We start from the raw sequence: 18,675 nt of genomic DNA, 5'->3' as shown, positions 1-18,675 counted from the left end.
CGGTGCCGGTGCCGCAGCCCCAGCCRGACACGGGGCAGAGGCCCTGCTGCCCCCAGCAGAAGCGAGCGCAGGCAGCTCTGAGGCGCCTGACCGCTGCGGCAAGGCTGGAAACATCAAGCACTGTGCACTTACTTGTACTTAGTTGCCTGCGTTGCTACAGTGACGGAGAACCCAAGAATCCCAGAAGTATTCCTGCAGGTGGGGTACACGTGGTAGCTTAAAGCACAGGGAGACAAAAAAGTCATTCCACAAGCACAAAAATTCTCATCTACAGCACAAACCTACACGTTAGAATAGTGCTGGCACTTTACAAAACAATCTCAGTTACAAAGCCTCAAAATATTCTTTCCTCCATCAAAGCACTTCAATATTTTCTCATTTTTAGGAAATCCTTTGAAGCCTTGCAGAGTATTTGTGTTTGATAATTCCTGCAAACCAGTTCAAACAGAAAGCGATACACCTGCAGCTGTGAAAAACTCATTCCAGTTTCTTGGAATAGAGGATGCCTCCGATGGAGTCTTACCACCACAGAGTYGCTATGAAAACAGCGATGAGCACACGGAATGGCAAATTATTTGGGAAATGGAAAGAACAACTTTCTGCTAATTCCAAGTTAGCTTACTGCTAATGAATACAATTTTTATAGGAATCTAGAGCAATTYGGCTGGAGTTTGTGTTGAAGGGTGCTCTTGGTTTTGATGTGTAATGCTGCTGTTTCAGTTACAATAAGCCAGGAATTAGCCACTGTGCAGGAAGTAAAAATACTAGGAAATAGCAAAAGCAGGCGAATAAGAGCTACGCTGATACAGTGCACTCACCCAAGGGTTTGCTTGGTTCTCAGGAAGTCAAAGCAAGGCTCTTCCATGTGCATCTGAAACAGAGCACAAGTGAGTTACAGAAGCAGCGATGCTCCTCTGTAGCCACCCGGATCGCAACATGGGAAAAAAATGAACTGCTGCCTTTCCAGCTTCACCCGCTGAACTAGGAAAGGTCTCAATCTTCTGGGGTGGCAGTGAAAGAAACGTTGCCTCCCCTACTTTCCATCACTGAGGCAGTTTGGGTATCCTGTCCCGACCACTCAAAGTCTAATCAGTGAGCAATACTGTCACCTTTGTGTCATTTAGCCCCATGGCCTTAACTTAGTTCCAGGCACTGTTTTCAGGGAAGACCCTTTCATGGGTTGGGACTACTAAAAAAGCCTGCTTGGAAAGACACAAACACCAGCCAACTTACCACAAGCAGCTCCATGAGGGTATATTCCCTTAAATTCCTGGCACCTGACTAAAAAGAAAATTGAGAAGAATTTAGGGTGATTTCATGGAGTTAGGTGCTACAGTCCAGACCAAGGTGACAGCTGCGACATACAAGCCTCAGCCCAGACTGCAGCATTAAGGACATTATAATTCACAGCAGGGACAGTCAAAAGTGCCTGAAAATGGCTTTCAAAGCAGGAGAGAGGGGTTTCACCCAAGACCATAAGATCGGTCATAAGGAAACTAAGAAATAACTAAGGCACAAAACCCAGCTCCTATCCGCTAGCACAGGCGGGGGGGGGCAGATGCCAGTTTGAGAAGGGAGGAGACCGGCATGATGACACGTACCCGCACCCCCCCCCCCGCACGAAACACCACGTGCTTTGAGAGCCCACCAGGGTTTAGCCACCGAGGCCAAGGGGCTGCATTTGTGCTAGTTTTCACCGCACGCCGTAAAATCCCTCTCCAGAGACTGGCTCTCAAGACTGTGACGTAAGTACAGCTACAGCATCAGCAAGTATCAGCGGGAATGAACTTGTACAGACAAAGCTAACACRTTACCTGGTAATAAACTGTCACTTCAGAGTTGGCATCACCTTTGTTGAGCGTTTTCACCTTACAGAGGAGGTGCGTGTTTGGCAGATCCACCACCCGGAACTGAACGGGGCAGGGATGGGCCAGAGGAGCGAACTGGAGCTTTCTGAAGTTAGTACAAACAGCAAAGTGTCAAACCCCTGCTCACATCTTGGCCAAAACCAATACAACACCCCAGACGTTTACACTCCCCAGTGGACATTATTTTCCTCTTCCCAAAACCGGAACAATGTCCTGCTTAAGCTGCCGTGATGAATCACCACCTCCAGGGAACACCGGCAGCACTGCACCCAGGATGGGAGAAGACAGGTTCTACATCGCTCCCACCCTGATGCCTTCCTCCAAAGAAGGATCTTAACTTGTTTTTAGTTACCCAGTGAGAACTGCGCTGGAGCCAGAGATACTCACTGAACAACGTAATTCAGAAAATCCTTTGCTTCCTAGGAGAGAAAGCATAAACATAAGCTTTATTTAGAAGTGAATTATTAGCCCCAGTTCACAGGCACACGCTACAGTACATTGCTTGAGAAAGTGATCCCCGAGCAGAGCGCAGCCACGTTCTGGCACGCCACCTACGTCCCCGCAGCCTCCCCAAGGACTCGCCCTCTCCTAAATCCCCCCGAGATGTCAGCAGGGCCACCTCCACCTCGTGCAGCAAAGCAAAGCAGACGTCTCCAATCAGTTTCTTGCACTTTAACTTCCCAGCAAGGAGAGTGCAAAAGCCAGAGAAAAGCTTCTGCCATCCCAACAGCGCGGGATGCACGCAGGAGGGCCGTTGGATGAGGCCCCTCTCTCGCACGTGAAGCTGGAGTTTGGGAAGGGGACTCGGGCTCGTGTGGAGGGAACGGGAGCACGCAAGTGAAACATTAGAACTAATGCAGGAGTTACAGGGTTGCATGCGCGGTAGTGTGACAGGAGCTTCGCTCACGCAGAAGCGGCAGCAACAAAAACGTTTTGAATGAAGATTCTTCAACAAATTGTGATTAAACTCTCAGGCCTCCTGCTGCCCCGCAGCCCAAGAGAGGGCACAGCTGACATTGCAAGAACCTGACCTCCAACAAGGCACGAGCAGGTTTTCCTCAGGAGGCTTTAAACGGTTTGAGGACAAACGCTGCCAGCTAAGACAAACTTCTTAGCATAAATCACATCTGCAGAAGGCTCCTCTCCCTAGCCAAACATGTGCACTCATGACGCTGCATTCATGGGGCTAAGCCCTGTTACAACCCTATTTTAAACAGCTTCATGGGATTATGTGTCACCTAGTCCCAGGGTAGAAGTCTTCAACAGATATTGCAGGTGTTAAATGAGATCGAAGATGACAGGCCTTCAGTGAGGTTTAACTCAAACCACGCTGGCAATCCAAATTCCAGAAAAAAATGTAGTTCAAGGGAAGCCTCCCTCTGTAGCACCACCATCAAAAGTTGTCAATATCAAATAAATCAATATATCAAACAATATCAAAAAATGGTGGCAACAGTGGCAACAGGCTACAGGCATATTTCCACCACGTCTTCCCCTCTCTGCAGTTCACATCCGAATTCCTGAAGAAAACCCCTATTCAAATGGGCTATTAAGGGCTCCCCAGTGACTCATCCACACTAGTGCTCCTCAGTTGTCAGTGGTGAAGCTGCCCTGCACCACCGAGCCTCCAGATTGCCAGTATGGAAGAGGCAGCAGCAGGCAGTTAGCAGCAGCAGCAGCGTTAGAGTTGCGGCAACTGCATTTAAGCACATTTTAAGCAGGAGGTTCAATAAGGGTCAGCTGCTGAAGTTATGCTTACTCTGCTTGTGAAGTTTCCTTGTACGAGACCCTCCACGAAGAGCTGCGATTTGAAAGCCTTAACAAAGGATGAGAGAGACTCGATGGAAAGACCATTCATCAGCGTCTGGTACTTATCTATCATGGACCATCTGCTGTGTTCTAAAATCAGGAGACGCACGTCCCTGCAGTGCAAGGAGGAAAACAAAAAATCACAAACCGTCAAGAGCCGTTTCACGTAAAAGATCCCATTTCCGACTCAGGGACGTACTGGAGACAGGGAGATGGTAGCCAGAAGCACTGCTATGGGCTCAGCCCGCCCTCCCCACGCAGCCGCTGTCAGCTACGGCCAGGTTCAGCTAGCTGGATCCCTGGCTGCAGAGCCACTCGAGCTCCCTAAGGCACAAGCTAACCTGGAAGAGCCTCCACGAGCACAGGGCAGATTCCGGAGCTCTCCGGCTCGACCTCAGCCCTTAGGGTGCTGCCCCCGTCTGCCCGCCCACGGACACTCACTTGGCCAGGGTCTCAGGCTTGATGAGGATGTTGAAGTATGTCTTCTTCAGCTGCTCTGTTATCATTTCAAAAACCGCCGGAGTAAAGCTGAAGTCAGACAAGTGATCAATGATGAGCTGAAATAGCAGCTGGAAAGAAAACAGTTTCAAGTCATTTTTGGAAAAGATGACCRGTCTAAACTGAATTTCATATACATATAAAAAAAATCCCTGTTTGATCAACATCAAAAAACACAGTGTTACTAAAGCACATTCCTCAGTTCTCTTAGACATTCTTCACCAGACAAATCACTAGACAATTATATACCAAACTACAGACAGTTTCAAAAGGACAGCATTTTTTAAAAGTGAATGAAATAATTTCAATATCTTAAATAAACAGGAGTTTTTGCATTCTGTTGAAACAAACCTAGCCTACAACATCAACACTTCCGTACTGGATATTTCAGCTTTTCCTGTTACAGCTGACTGGCTTCACAACAGAGCAATATCTGTGATTAAAAAAGGATCAGGCTATTTGCATCTCTGGCTTTTTCTGTTAAATCTCACGTTAATATGTCTGATGGATGATTGACAGTTTTGGTAAAGACTCCAGTCCAGCCCTTGCACCGAAAGGCTAAGGAAGCTGGGCAGTTCTCTCCTCTCTGAGGAGAGTTATCTCCAACCCATACGTCCCTCCACCTGGGCCTGCCGCATCCTGCCCAGCCAGCAGCGAGGGAAGGGGAGCAGGTTCCCTCCCACCCTCGGAGCTTCTACCAACCCAACAGAGAAAACCTGCGTCCAAAATGAGCACGTTCAGAAGCTGCATCTCCCAAACCAAATCGCAAACAKAACTGTTTTTCAGACACGTTTCTCCGGACAATGTGCAAACAGCCTTAGCTTACAGAGAGTCAGGTTTTAACACGCTAAAGGAACATGGGAGACTCACAGCCCTGTTTAAAGGCAAAGCTGCTAAAGGGTTAATGGAGGCACAGCTACTACTTGAAGGAAGCCAGCCAGCCAAAGGTCAGTAATTTGAGCTTGTGAACAAAACTGTATCTTTATACACGAAAAAGTGTTTTCTGCATTTCCTTATATCTGAACACATATACAGAGATACACATTTTCCAATTAAAAACACCCCATCTAAATACTAAAAACTCCAGCCAAGAGACTTTTCTAAGTCATTCTAATGATACGGAAACTGAATTTTCTAGGCCAGTCAGATGAGCAGCTCCACTACTGCTAGCAGAAGCAGCACATGCATTGAAAAGAAGCCTGCACGCRTACTTAGCAGATTAGCGGTACTTACAGGTAGTTTATGATTGAACCCTTTCACTCGAATGACTAAGCCATGTTCTCCAGCTACTAGCTTGTATTCCAACTGAGCGACGTCTGCTTCGTAAGCTGGTTCAGCAAGATTGTGGGAAAGGATGTTTACAAACGTATCAAACAATACTATGCTGCGTGGAGAAGGGGGCAAAGAGTCAAAAAAAAAAAAAGGATGAAATAGGAGAAAGAGAAAAAAAAAATCAGGGCCAATGAGTCTGATGGTACACATGAAAAGTTCTCCAACAGAAATGAATACTTGAGTAAAATCAGATTCAAAACCAATTTTCAGAAAACCTGGAAATACAGAATGCCAAGTTCACTTTGCCCAGAAAGCACACAAAACTACTTAAAAATTATTTTGACATTCAACTACCCTTTGCACTGAATAAGATTCCAACTTCGTACGATTTAAGATTTCTCAAAAAAGTAGGAATGCATATTGTAACAYGCCAATGCTCAAAACTGTGCATAGTCACACAGAAAATGAGATTTTTACACTTTATGTAAAGGATTGGGGGACTCCCTCAGGTTTATTTGAAGAAGCTTCTGCTATGCTGAAGACTTGAGTAATGAGACTGCTATTTATCTACTGAGCTATAATAAAAACTGAAATAAAAATAAGCTACAGAGAATGAGGCTGCAAAGTGGGAACTACACTCCTGTACTTCCAGATTTTTGTTATTGCCCAGGCTCCAGTTCAACTTTCAAACCAACTAAGTCCCAATGAAAACATTTATAAAAGCATTCCCAAAGCATTCCTTTTGCAGGTCTCAGCAGAATTATAATAAAACCACTATGAAAATTGTTACAAATGACAGCGCTAGCCTAAGATTAGCCGAAGTGCTGCACGTGCAGAACTACAGCCCCGAGGCCTGCGTAACAAACCGCGGGATCCAAATGCTGGCGACGGTCTCTTCACCTGCTCCTACCTGCTCCCAAGTTGCTGGGTTTGGATACGGCTGTGGACGGCTCTTTTTCCTTACCTGAGCACTTCCTCCTGGTACGCGCACTGCTGCCGTTAATATTAATTTTCCAAAACTTGCACGGGGAAATGACGCACCACGCTACTTGCATACGTCTGTCTGCTACAGTAATGCTCTGCTGCAAAACCACCCTTGCCCAGCTACAGATAAAACCACTACAGAAGCGTAAGAACATGAGGAAAGGTAGCCTTAATTTATTCCACTTTAAAATTAATCTTTTTCTGTACTTTTTGGCTATGCACGAGAATTCAATTGCTCTGCAAGATAAGCACAAATAACGTAATCCTTACTTTTCTGCAGACTGCTGTATCAACGGAGAGATCAGATGGAAACGAACATAAGCTGGTGAGGAGAAAGAGACTTAAATGAGCAATTGCATAAAAGGTGGCAGCTTTCCAAAGCCAAATATATTTCTGTCGGGTTATTTTTGGTCATGATTTGACCATGACATGACCATGACTAATGAAAATGGTCATTCAGCTACAAGAATATAGTTTTGCTTATATTAACTCATCACCAAATGTCTTCTAGTTTTCAGCCCCAAATCCTCCCTAAAGAATATCAATATAAACAAAGGGGAGTTCTAAGAAAATCCCACAAAAAGTCTGTTTACCAGACCCTAACAATTGTGACATTCTGCCTGAAAACAGCAATACATTTTCCACACTTATCGCAATTCCAGCTTGCGTTTTTCTCTTTCTGTAGAAGCGATTGCAGTTTTTCTAACTAAACTTGCTTCTTCATTCCCAAGCTCTGGTCCCAGTCACGTATTCTGTCTGCCAAATTCTGTCCATAGTTAAACTTCCAGAAGTCAGTATTTTTCAGTAATTTTAACATGAGGTATCAGCAGTACTTGCTACAGAGTAGTTTACCTGCTTTTCTTCTATCCTGGCTGATAAATATATCAAAAAGACTATGGAAGAGCTGACAGTAAGAACTGATTTTAAATGGTGAGCACTATTATGGGTTACTGCCCTTCAAAAAAAAATTCCAGCTGTTAAAAATAGGGATTTCCTGCAAGGAAAGCCCTAAGAATCTAGGTATATCATTGGTGGACCTGCAATTCCAAACAGTCCTCAGAAGAGATGCACAAGTTTTGCATGGAGTATGCAGCTTGTCCCACACTATGAAAAAGGCTGTACCCCTTCCTCCTCTGATGTACAATTTAYATTAGAAAAGGCAAATCTCAGGGTTACCAAAAAGGGAAAATGCAATTTTACCATGCAGCAGTGACCCGAAGCTTGCAAGTCACAGCTGAATCACAGAACTGTCTTTTCACACTGCAGGAACAAGTACTTACAGTGCTGCGCATAAGGGGAATCCAGTTCACAGCTGGGACTGGTCATATTATTAGGCAACGTGCAAGTAAGTTGGCATCTAGATTTTTATAAACAGCCTAAACCAAAAATCTTTCATAGTATTAAACAGCTGCATATCCTTATACCCAGACTAAGACAAACCAGAGCCAGGACTGGCAAAAAAAAAAAAAAAGAAAAAAAAAAGAGAGAAACAAGTTTTTGAATGGTTGAGAAAAAAAGAAAAGCAAACAGACTACAGATACTAAGACAGAAGTCTGAACACACCTTTCTTGTAGTTAGACAAAAAGAAGGGTTATATGGCACATATATATATATAAATGGCAGGTAAAGCAGCACTCTCACATGAAACACAAGAGGCAAAAAGTAGCAACAAGCCCCACAGATTATCAACACTACTCAAGTGCCCATTGCTTCAGAGAATTTTTTCTTTTTTTCTTTTTTCTTTTTTTTTTTTTGCAGTTTGTGAAGTACAAAATATGGAAGCCAGTTACCTTTTGGGATTTTGAATTTATCATCCTTCCTGTACCAGAGGCAGCCTTGTTGTGTGCTTAGTGTTTTGACCGGATATTCTGTCTCAGGGCAGTCAGCAACTTTCAAAGCAAAGTCAGTGGCTAACAAAAAAAACAAAAAAAGGGAAGTTACTGTATCTCATAGCCACAGTGAGGCCACATACATAGAGGTCATAGAAGTCATGCTGGATTAAGCAAATAAAGTTCCCCTTCTCAGGTGTCTAGAGCTCTCTGTTAGTTCTCACTGACTGCATGAGGCCTGCTCTGTTATGGTTATATGATCTATAAACTTGCATCTTAGAAAGAGTCGATTCTCAAACTTATAAATAAAAGAGTATTAAATAAAATGCAGATGAACATAGTTCCCGTGTTTTTTAATTTACAGAAAAAAGTTAATGTTCAGATGGAAATAARAAATGTGTGAAAACCTTAGCAAATTCTCAAATAAATTATTGGGGGAAGATTTCATTCATGCTCAGGTGCCTTACCTATGTATTTGTTTTCTTCTGGAAGGTGTAAATCCTGATTTAGCTCAAAGTCACTGGCCCATAAGTCACTCCAGTATTTGTCAATATCTATTAAAAAACACGAAAYGCATTTTGTTCAACAGGAAGCTATTATTATTCTATTCTCTAGAACAGTCGCTTCATCTCTTAGCTTCTACTGCCTCCACCAACATCTGCAGTATGACAGAGTTTCTTCATGTCATCTGGTTCATCATAATTCTGTCTAAATCCCTTCCTAAAGCTCTCTTGGTGCAGGACCAAAGCAGCCCTGTTTAAAAGCAAATCAGGCCTGCATGCATTAGCAATCCAACTAACCAACACGCCTCGTCCTTCGCTGCTGGTCCGTACTTGAGCAGCCGCCAAGAGGAGGGCTCACTGCAGTCCCTCCCTCCTAAACACTGCTGAACCAGGGAGAGGGAATCAACTGATACTGCACAAAGAACAATTACACACTAGGACCGAGTACCTGAGCAATAACGAGGTCAGCTTAGCACTGAGCACCCATTTACCTTCTTTTCAGCGTGGCTGTATTTTGTGTTGTCGCCCTTTCAATAACCCTAGTGCATAAATCAGACATTCTCTAAGTTTTCGCTGCTGTTTTACCTTCCACACTGTACTGCGTTCCAAACCACTTCTCTTTTAGATGACACTGGCCCTCGTTGGCAGCAGACAGCAAAACGAGGTTGGCTCTCTGAGGTGTGAGCTGGTTAAGGGCATCAGCAATGATCTGCAAGTTCAAGACAAYGCTTCAGTTCAAACGCAACTCTGGCTCTGCCTGACCCTGCTAAGAGGTCTTAATCTCAACACACGAAGAACAAGACATTATAAGCTTAAAAAGAGATTTGCCTTCTGAATAAAGAAAGTGTGATCCAATTAATGCAAAAAACGTGCCCCAGTATGCCTACATTTTCCCTTCACCAAAACATACAGTCGAAGTTCGAAGAATATTTACCTCAGGCTTGTATTCAAACAGGAGCTGGTCTCCTGTCAAAAAATCCTCCTTCTGAAACAACTGCATATTCTCACAAAGGCTTTCCACATAGTCAACTGGATCTGTCTATAAATAAATAAATAAAGCTATTTTTCACATAATCAGGAAACTAGAATACCAACTTTCTGTGCTGAGAAGAGCTTGAGTGGTCAAGTATGTTGAGCATGGGTTGCAAGCTGTGTTTGTTACTGCATTTAGTTTCAGTTATTAAACCAAATATACTTCATAACCATATCTAATGCTCAGGACTCCTCTGAGGATCCTGAAACATCAGAGACATCACCTTTACAGAAGAAAGAGTCTTTAGCATGTGCTTTAGCATTAGCCAAGTTAAAATCCCAGTAGAATGAGCTCCTTGCCTCTGGGAACACAAGCAAGTCTAGCAATTCAGGATTTAAAGTGATCTGGAACCTAGAAAGAGCAAGCTGAGGAGCTGCATGGGCATCTCTTTGATTCTGCTCCTCCCCCAGGTTCTCTGGGAGGATGTGCATCCAGAGAAGGAAAACATCCTCCTATTTGGACATGAAAGTACAGACTGTCCTTTAGCCATGTAAGACTTCCTAGCGGAGAGCTTCTTACTTTGTGCATTTTTTTGAACCAGCCAGCATCATACTGTAAAGATTCTGGATTCAGATACAGACCACATCTGCTCTGAAAAGAGATGAATTTGACACATCTGTGTCTTATAAATGTAGTGGAAAACATGACTAAAAATTTCTTAAGACACTGTACATCTGAGGAAACATTCAGCCTGCCTCAGGGCAGACAGGTGCTTACCCCAAAACCATGCCTCTGTGACTATCATTCTTTAGGATGGCCAAGTAGCAGCTCTTTCCATCAACCACGATGCAGTGGGGTGTCATGACTAAGTCATTCATCTGTCCCAAACACCAGCTTACACAACCCATAAAGGCACACATAAGCCTCCGTCCCTTGCTTGGTCAGTGAAGTCCCTGCGTTGCCAGCAACCTCTTAATGATTACTCAAACTCAACACTATCAAGTGGTCAGAAAGGCAGGACTCTCAATAGTGGGTGTTTCCCCAGTGTGAACTATGAATATTTTCTGTGCCCCACCTGACTTGATCTGGAAAAGTACATATTCTATTAGAGCAGTGTGACAGTTTTGGGTGCATAAAAGGCTAGCTTGCAGCATCAAAAAGAACCAAGACGACTAATATGAAGCTTTCAATACTACAGAACTTCATCTTGATGAAGTCAAACTTCAAATGGGACAACCTCATTTGCAGTGATTAGAGATTGAACATAAAACTGCATGTAGGACAACGGATGTTCTTGCTATGTACGACATTAAATAGCCAGTCTTCAGAGATACTAAGTTTTAGTTGTTCTCTACTGTTATGGGGAAAGCTTTTGCTAGGAGATGCTAGTTGGTTCCAATTTTATAGTAGTTGCATTTTGCTAATGAATTTATAGAAACTGTATTCTGCTAAAAAAAAGCACATTTAAAAGATGCACTTGTAAATTGGTATAAACTTGCTCCTACTAAAAAATCCACTACTCTATTACATACTATTTGGGGTTGTTGGCAGCAGTCCTTGCTGTCTGCATCACTTGCAAATACCACTTTCTTCTAGTATGTGAAGGTCACCAAAGACACTCCATAATCCTGATCTGCCATTTTGAAGACAATTACAAATGCAAGGATTTGAAAAAAACAGCACTTCTATCATCCTGATGCTCACAGCAGACTGGCAAGTCTTAGAGTCTCTGAAAAGACTTGGAGCATCCGGAAAGAGTTTAGATCCTTTTTATGGTTTACCTACACACCAACAGAAAACAGTGGAGGCATACCTGTTCCTGGTAGTGAAATTCATTAGCTTCAATCTTCTGGATTTCTTCCCATATTCTGTAAAGGAGGGAGGAAAGGATAAAAGTGGATTTCCTCCATTACTCCATCACATTTATCAAGAAACTGAAAAAAAAGCAGTCTTCCAGGAAAGGCATCAAGAGTGAGTTTCTCCACAGTGATGCTTTCAGGTACAAAACCTAGATACCAGTCTTACACACATACATCTCCTTCCATCCAAACATGTTAAAGCATTTCACAATTGGCATCCGGTAACTGCTTTCCAAAGTGGGACAGACATAACCGCAAATTGTCAAAATCTGATATCATATTAACATAAAGGCTAACACCAGAACACCACATTCCTGACTTCCAGAGACCTGTCTCAACAGCTGCACCTCACTATCTATTATTATTTATTTAACTCAGTGTAACCTTACTTTTTACAACTTGCATTTACACTACTTCAGCTTAATAAAATTAAGAATCAGAACACAATAAATCAATCTAAAAGCTCCAAGAAGCAAGAATAAACATTTCACAAACTGGTTTTTAAACTTATATGAAGTTACACTGATACATCTTTCCCACCAAAAAGTGCACACGCTACAAATAAAAGGCTAATGGGGAGGACAATCTCAGCAATAGCTGCTGTGATGTCAAACTCTTACCTTTTATCTGGCCCTCTTTTCTGCAACATCTTCAGATACTGAAATACAACATGGGCAACCTGCAGACAGAAAGGAACTGATTAACTTTTTCAGACATTAGGAAAAGAGTAAGAAAATCAAGTTGCAGTAAACCATACCTCATAAAAGTGCTTGTAACCTTCATCAGTCAAAGTCACAGAAATGCTAAAGATGGAGTAAGTAGAGTTCTGCTCAAATCCTGTCTCACCATTTCCTCCATATAATGCAAGAGCCCAAAATCTATGGAAGGGATAAATGCCTGTTACCCCTTTCAGCTTTACTTAAGTTTAATTGCAATTAGCATATTATAACTTTACTTCTATGGTTTCCAATCTGTTTATAGTTTACACAAAGTTTTTCAGCTAAGATGGTAACTCTAGGATACAGAATTTAAGATAAACAGTCAAAAAGCTAAGCTATCTTTGGGAGAACTCTTAAAAATCAGTCACAGCTGCCAATGGTCCATGGACCAAACACAGATCAGAAACCACTTATTTCTTACTTGGGACTATTCTCAGCTTCAAACAATATCACTACAAAAGGCTGATATAAAAAGGCACACTTGGCCTGATTATATTTATCTTTGAAAAAATACAGTTCACCTTTAATTTAGTCATAGTAAAGCATTTAATTACTATGCTTGAAAAAATACATACTTTTTCCTAAGAAAAGAAAGAACACTGCCTTTGCCTTCATGTCCCACCAACCAGGAAATATAATGAAGTGGCTTCACTCTAAAAAAAAAATTAAAAAAAAAAAAAATGAAGGAGATTAAATGCCAGGAGGTAATACTTATCACAGGAAGAACTCAAATCACTATACAAATGACTATAATATATGCTGTTTCTTCATTAGAAGTATTCCATTTACTGATAGCATTAAGATAACAAGTTAGAGATGTGGGAGTTCAGAATATGACAACCGATATGAGTCAGTGAGGAATGACGTTAATTCAGTTGTGTGCCAATCCACTGAATTTATGCAAGAACTGTATCTGCATAAACTTAATTCATTTTAAATACATTCCCCATACTGAATGAAAGTCCACTGTAACACAAATAAGTAAGATTCTTTGGTTTGTTGTGAAAGTCAGTAAAAATATTCTCAACATAAACATTGCCCAAGGAAAATGCAGCTCCACCTTACCTGTAATACTGCTCTTGCGGAGGAAGTGCCCAGGTGATACTCAAAGAATGAACTTTCCTGATTGGAACAACTGAATAGAAAGAAATTTAATGAATGTAAATACATGATTAGCAGTAGATAAGAAACTTTACATAATGCAGAAAGAGATGTGAAAAAATTATTCAGAACCACTTAGAACTATTCTACGAAGTATCTATAGCCCCGTAAAACACAGAGGAAATATGAACCTATGTATTCAGAACATTTGGACAAATCTGCTTTACTGACCTCTGTAAAGCTTGTGAAATTCTGGTGTGTCAAAAGGCTGAGTCAGATGGCCAAAGCTCGGTCTGGGTAAACCACTTGAAAAGAAAATTGAAGAGTGGATGTTAGTGGCAAGGACTCAAGGCTGCGCTGAGCTCATCACAGGAAGGTTAGCATCCGCAGGGCTGAAGCGGCAGAGGCGGTACCCCAGGCAACCCCAAGATGCCTCTTAATCAAGGGTGCAACGCAGGATCCGCCCGGCCCAGACTGCAAGGGAACCTGGCACTCACTTGCACTCTGCCCACACGACAGAGCTTACTGGTAATTACCCAAGATTTAGGTCATCAACTCCTCCCTCTCCTTCTGTCCCAGGCAGCAGCAACACAAGGCTTCCTTTTGTGACAGGGGAAGCCAAGCACAGGAACAAGCTTCTCCAGCTGGCCCTASGTTCACAGAAGCCTGCGGGATTGCCTTGCCGAGGAGGAGGAGGAGGAACAGAAGGGCAGCGGTGGGGAAAGACAAATGTGGCTCTGTGTGGCATTAGGCTTTCACGAGTGCATTCCCACCACAGAAATAAGTATCTCGCAAAAGCAGAAAATGAAAGGAGAAACAAAATGCTTTCTAAGTTAGGAAAGTTTTTGCAGAAATCCCACTTCAGACAGCACGCTGGAGTGAATTACTAAAAACAGATCAAGTCCTAATCAGTTGGCACTCTAAAGATGACACTTACATTCCTCTTCGAGACACCACCTTAATTTATTTTGCTGCTAAGTATTTTTGTCACAAAGCAAAGATAAAAAATATAAAATGATCCTCCATGTTTGAATGGTTCCATCATAAAATAAAGACATCAGCACAGATTAAGCAAACACTACTGCAAGTTGGCGCCACACAGCTTGCAGGCTAAATAATTGCTATGCACAAAGTCTCCCTGAAGCAATTAAAGACAGTTTTTAACTTTCCAAGTTGCACTTTTTTTTTTCTGGATGAGGATAAACAAATATTAAATAACACCTCCAGTAAGGGATTTTTTTTTAAAATGTCATTTTGAGCACTGTACCCAGAGAATTCTACAGTTTGTAATGTCATTTTGCATCAGAAGAATCTTACTTATTTGGGATCTCAGAGAAGATTTCCATCACCCACTTTTCCAATGTATCTAGTGTTTCTAGTAAGGAGAGAAAAAATAAAGTTAGAAATTAATTTCCTGAAAATGTAAGACAGATTATTTATCTTACCTCACCAGTCAAGTTACTTTAAAGAGGCTGCAGGTCAGCATATTTTAAAATTGTCAAGTTATAAATTATAAGCTTCAAAGCTCCTTTGAACCTATTCTTAAAATACACTAGACTATACCTTTGGTCATACCTCTGTTTTTGTATATACTTCCAGTATCTCAGGGCTGAGACAACTGGGATTTAAAGCTTGGTACCATCTGGTATGACTGAAAAAGAACTACCAACTTAGGAATTTGCAAAATCACCAGTACATGCTGGATCAATTCCATCACTCCAAATCCAGCGCATATACAGCAGTTTGCGCACCTAAGCACAGTCCTGCAGTGCTAAGAACTCCATCCCCCCGCTCTCTTTTCTAAAGGAAATGGGTTAAGAACTAGAAGTTTATTTTTAAAAAACAACCAATTGGAAAACTGCGTACAGACGAGAATTCTGTATTCAAAAAGTGATGCTGTACATTAAAAAAAAAAAAAAGATGAAAAGAAAAGGAAGGATTCAGGGCATGTTTTTTGTTTTAACAGAGAGAAATACAAAGTTGACCTGCCTGGCTATCAGTTCCCATGGCTTTCTTCCCAATCACCAGAAGAAACAACAGTACAATCAATCCATTGCTACGTAAATGATTATTAAAGAGACAGTCAATGCCCTAAGACATTTACAGTCTAGACAGAAAATAAAAGGGTAGAGAACAAAAGAATTACCACCTCCCTTCTACAGATGGGAATTGCAATCAGTTTTAGGCATTCAACAAAACACTTAAAGCACAAACCAAACTTGAATGTACTCAGCTATTTATTTTCAGCACAGCTCTCAAGTACATGCTTAATTTCTAAGCAATTTATATCTTTTTAGTCTCAGAAGAAACCAACCATAGGTTTGAAGTGCTTTGCTGAAATGAAACCCAAGGCCATTTGCACAGCATTTTTCAGTCTATGGAGAAACAGTCTTAAAACCACTGTTTTCCATAGAGGAATGTGTTTTATTTTAAAGCCTCTCTTGAAGAAGACCTATACAAAGGAGCAAGACAACAGGGACACCCAGTCTCAGTTTCTCCATCATTTTCTGCGCAGGTTCACTGTTAACTGCAGGAAAAGTCATTTAAGTGGTATGATCCTATGTTCCTACAAATGTTTGTTTAAAAGTACACCTTTGAGACGTCACCCCCCACGTTAATCTGGACCCCTTCATCAGTTTCAGTTAAAAGTTTCTCAAGAAGTGGCAGGATGACAGTAACACAGCACAATTGCATAAGCCTCCTTTCATTTGGAAACCAGGCTAAAATCTACATATAAACACCTCTGCAGGACAGGACAATCCACTGAAACGGCTTGGGCTACAGCTAAGCTGGAGCCAAAACCACTACTCCAAAGACAGCAGAAAACTTGCTTTTAAGGAACAGCTGGTGTTACCTTTAGACTGGACAACTAAAGTCATATAGTGAGCAGAGTAATGACGCTGCCAGAAGTCCCTCAGTCTGGTGTAGGTATCAATATTATTCATTTTAGGCTCATGTTTGAGTGTATCTGCGTTACCTGTAAATGTAAAAAAGTGGTTAGTTACCTAGATACTGGCTATGTCAAGGCCATATCTACCTGGAATTTCTTTTCCTCCACTGTCACAGAGTCTACGCCTGGATTCCTTGTACAAGGAGAGGTCTCATGTATGCATGTATGTGGAGTGGAGGAAAGAACAGCAAGTTTTAGTGTCAACTGTCGACAAAGCTGAATGCATGCCCACATCCCACTAGCAGGAGCTAGGATTTCTGTAGTAAGCACATCAAAAATAATCATTAGAAGTTTGGATTTCAAAGAATGTTAACTGAAATTTAACTTCTTCCAGTTTCTAGTTTCTAGTAAGGGCAGTTGATATTTCTATGACAAGAGAGGACAAAGTACTTCTCTATATCAGGATCACCCATACTGTGTACTACACAGCTCTTGGTGTATGTTGCCAGCTGTTCTTTCACCCATGCAACTTTCAAAACAGGGGAGGAAAAAAAGCATTTAAAGGAGGAGGAAAAATATGATGTTTAGTATATGCCACTACAGGACTTCATAAAATTATCTACATTTCAAAGTTGTCCATCTCTATTACCCATCACACTTTGCAATTTATTCCTAGCAGCATCATGAGCGCGAGGGAACTAAGACTCTGTTTGGAATGTGCGGTCCAGGATAGGAAGGTCAAATTTCCATTCTACTCCTCTCACATGGCTGTGAAGATCTACTTCCGCAACCTCAACAATGAAACATTTATTTTGAAAAGCTTCCTTAGATTCAAATCCAGAAATAATTTATCTTTCCAGGGTAATTTTAATAGAAAAAACAAGCTTAACCAAGACAGAGATGACTCGGAGAACACTACCTTTACACTAACAAAAAATTACAATGATTATAAGCCTAAGGCAACCTAGCTTTAATGTCAGCAAAAAGCAGTACCAGAACGAAAAGTATCTTAAATGAAGGCAGCTGCTTCTATTCACAAGAGCTACACTGTTAAATGAAAAGGTGTTCTCATACATTTGAGCAAGCCTAGTATTTGCAGTGATAACGCCTCTTAAGTTAGTGCATCTTTTAAGTAGTTAAAAATTAAAATATTATCACCATTTTTATAGCATTAATGCAGAACTTACCCCAAAAAAATTTCTTCATAGGATGTCCAGGCCTGGCAAGACTCCCAAATAGCATTTCCTTTCTGTTTGCATCAGAGGGTCTTGCTAGCTGATACTCTGTTAATTTAAAGAATTTGCAATGTCATGCATCAAAATTTGAGGTCAGGTTCCCATGCAAAACAAAATCACTTTGAAAAGGAGACATACCACACAGACATAGCTTGGAATACTTTTGTTTTCATGGATGATGAAGGATAAGAAATATGACTTGCTAGCAATAATCAAAATAAAAAGTCAAGAGAAGAAAAAAATCTAGTTCATTGCTGACAAACAAAGCAAAGGATAAGGAGAGGAAGCACGTAAAGCCCAAATCTGTCCTGTCTGAACACTCTCAAATTCTGTTAAGTTTAATAGGAGTACAAGGCCATCAATTTTCCACCGAGTCAGGCCCTGCAGGAAGGGCCAGAGAACTATTACAAATCTGCTTCTCTCTTACATCACATAATACAACTTCTACCAAAATAATGAAATCAGAAATTGAAAGCTGAGCAAGAGAATTGCCAACATTGCAGTTTCACGGTTATTTTACACTGATCTGAATACAGGCATCCACCAAAAAGCAAGAATTCACCCTCTGCAACTGCATGTTCCTGCTCCTGTCTTTGCTGGTAATAAGAATCATGCAGAGCAGAGCTGAAAACTCATTCTTTTGGCTGGGTCACACTGCAGCCAGTTCATCAAGCTGACACAGTTTACTGGGTGTCAATACAACAGAAGGAGCGGAACTGCATAATGAAGCTAGCATAAGTGAAGTGAAGGTTAGTTTAAGCTGTTGAAGAAACCATACCAGAAACTACAAGAAAAATCCGTTTATATTAACACTTATTTAAATTCAAAGATCCAATTGCCTGCTTTTCCTTTTCAGTGGAAAAACGAGGAAAAAGAAAAACTTGGAATACATATTTGAACCTGTTAGTACATCTGCCAATAGCAGTTTTTTCTCCAAACCATCTTTAAAAATTCACTTTTAGGTATTCATTATATATTGTACAATAAGCGAACACCCATTTCTAAGCCAGGCTCAATTTCCTTCTGTGAATCAGAATCACGTGAATTTGTAGTTATTACAGGTGTTAGGGTTAGGAGACAAAAGTGCAATCACCCCTGCTCTCTGTATGACCTCCACAGAGGGCTGGAGAGAGCA

The 18,675-nt window shown here is 41.5% G+C and overlaps 1 protein-coding gene across 2 annotated transcripts in view; it reads right to left on the bottom strand.

The window, feature by feature from the left end:
* NRDC (nardilysin convertase) overlaps nt 1–18,675 on the bottom strand; it is a 31,157-nt gene that overhangs the window by 3,041 nt on the left and 9,441 nt on the right. The window contains exons 6-27 of one of the 2 annotated variants that reach the window (XM_026086921.1): nt 17,493–17,588; nt 16,270–16,392; nt 14,733–14,790; nt 13,647–13,720; nt 13,380–13,449; nt 12,890–12,967; nt 12,353–12,473; nt 12,216–12,274; nt 11,550–11,604; nt 9,698–9,802; nt 9,349–9,472; nt 8,728–8,814; nt 8,222–8,341; nt 6,702–6,753; nt 5,409–5,559; nt 4,119–4,246; nt 3,628–3,790; nt 2,256–2,287; nt 1,815–1,953; nt 1,234–1,281; nt 819–871; nt 133–216 (exon numbers count right to left, since the gene is read on the bottom strand). In XM_026086921.1, the coding sequence (XP_025942706.1) occupies nt 133–216; nt 819–871; nt 1,234–1,281; nt 1,815–1,953; nt 2,256–2,287; nt 3,628–3,790; nt 4,119–4,246; nt 5,409–5,559; nt 6,702–6,753; nt 8,222–8,341; nt 8,728–8,814; nt 9,349–9,472; nt 9,698–9,802; nt 11,550–11,604; nt 12,216–12,274; nt 12,353–12,473; nt 12,890–12,967; nt 13,380–13,449; nt 13,647–13,720; nt 14,733–14,790; nt 16,270–16,392; nt 17,493–17,588 (2,020 nt within the window). The remainder of the gene's footprint in view (nt 1–132; nt 217–818; nt 872–1,233; nt 1,282–1,814; nt 1,954–2,255; nt 2,288–3,627; nt 3,791–4,118; nt 4,247–5,408; nt 5,560–6,701; nt 6,754–8,221; nt 8,342–8,727; nt 8,815–9,348; nt 9,473–9,697; nt 9,803–11,549; nt 11,605–12,215; nt 12,275–12,352; nt 12,474–12,889; nt 12,968–13,379; nt 13,450–13,646; nt 13,721–14,732; nt 14,791–16,269; nt 16,393–17,492; nt 17,589–18,675) is intronic. The other variant, XM_026086923.1, reaches the window with a different exon arrangement.

This window comes from Apteryx rowi, unplaced genomic scaffold (assembly GCF_003343035.1).
Source record: "Apteryx rowi isolate R43461 unplaced genomic scaffold, aptRow1 scaffold_7, whole genome shotgun sequence".
In the NCBI taxonomy this organism is placed as follows: Eukaryota; Metazoa; Chordata; class Aves; order Apterygiformes; family Apterygidae; genus Apteryx; species Apteryx rowi.
This window is presented reverse-complemented; position numbering and strand designations above follow the sequence as displayed.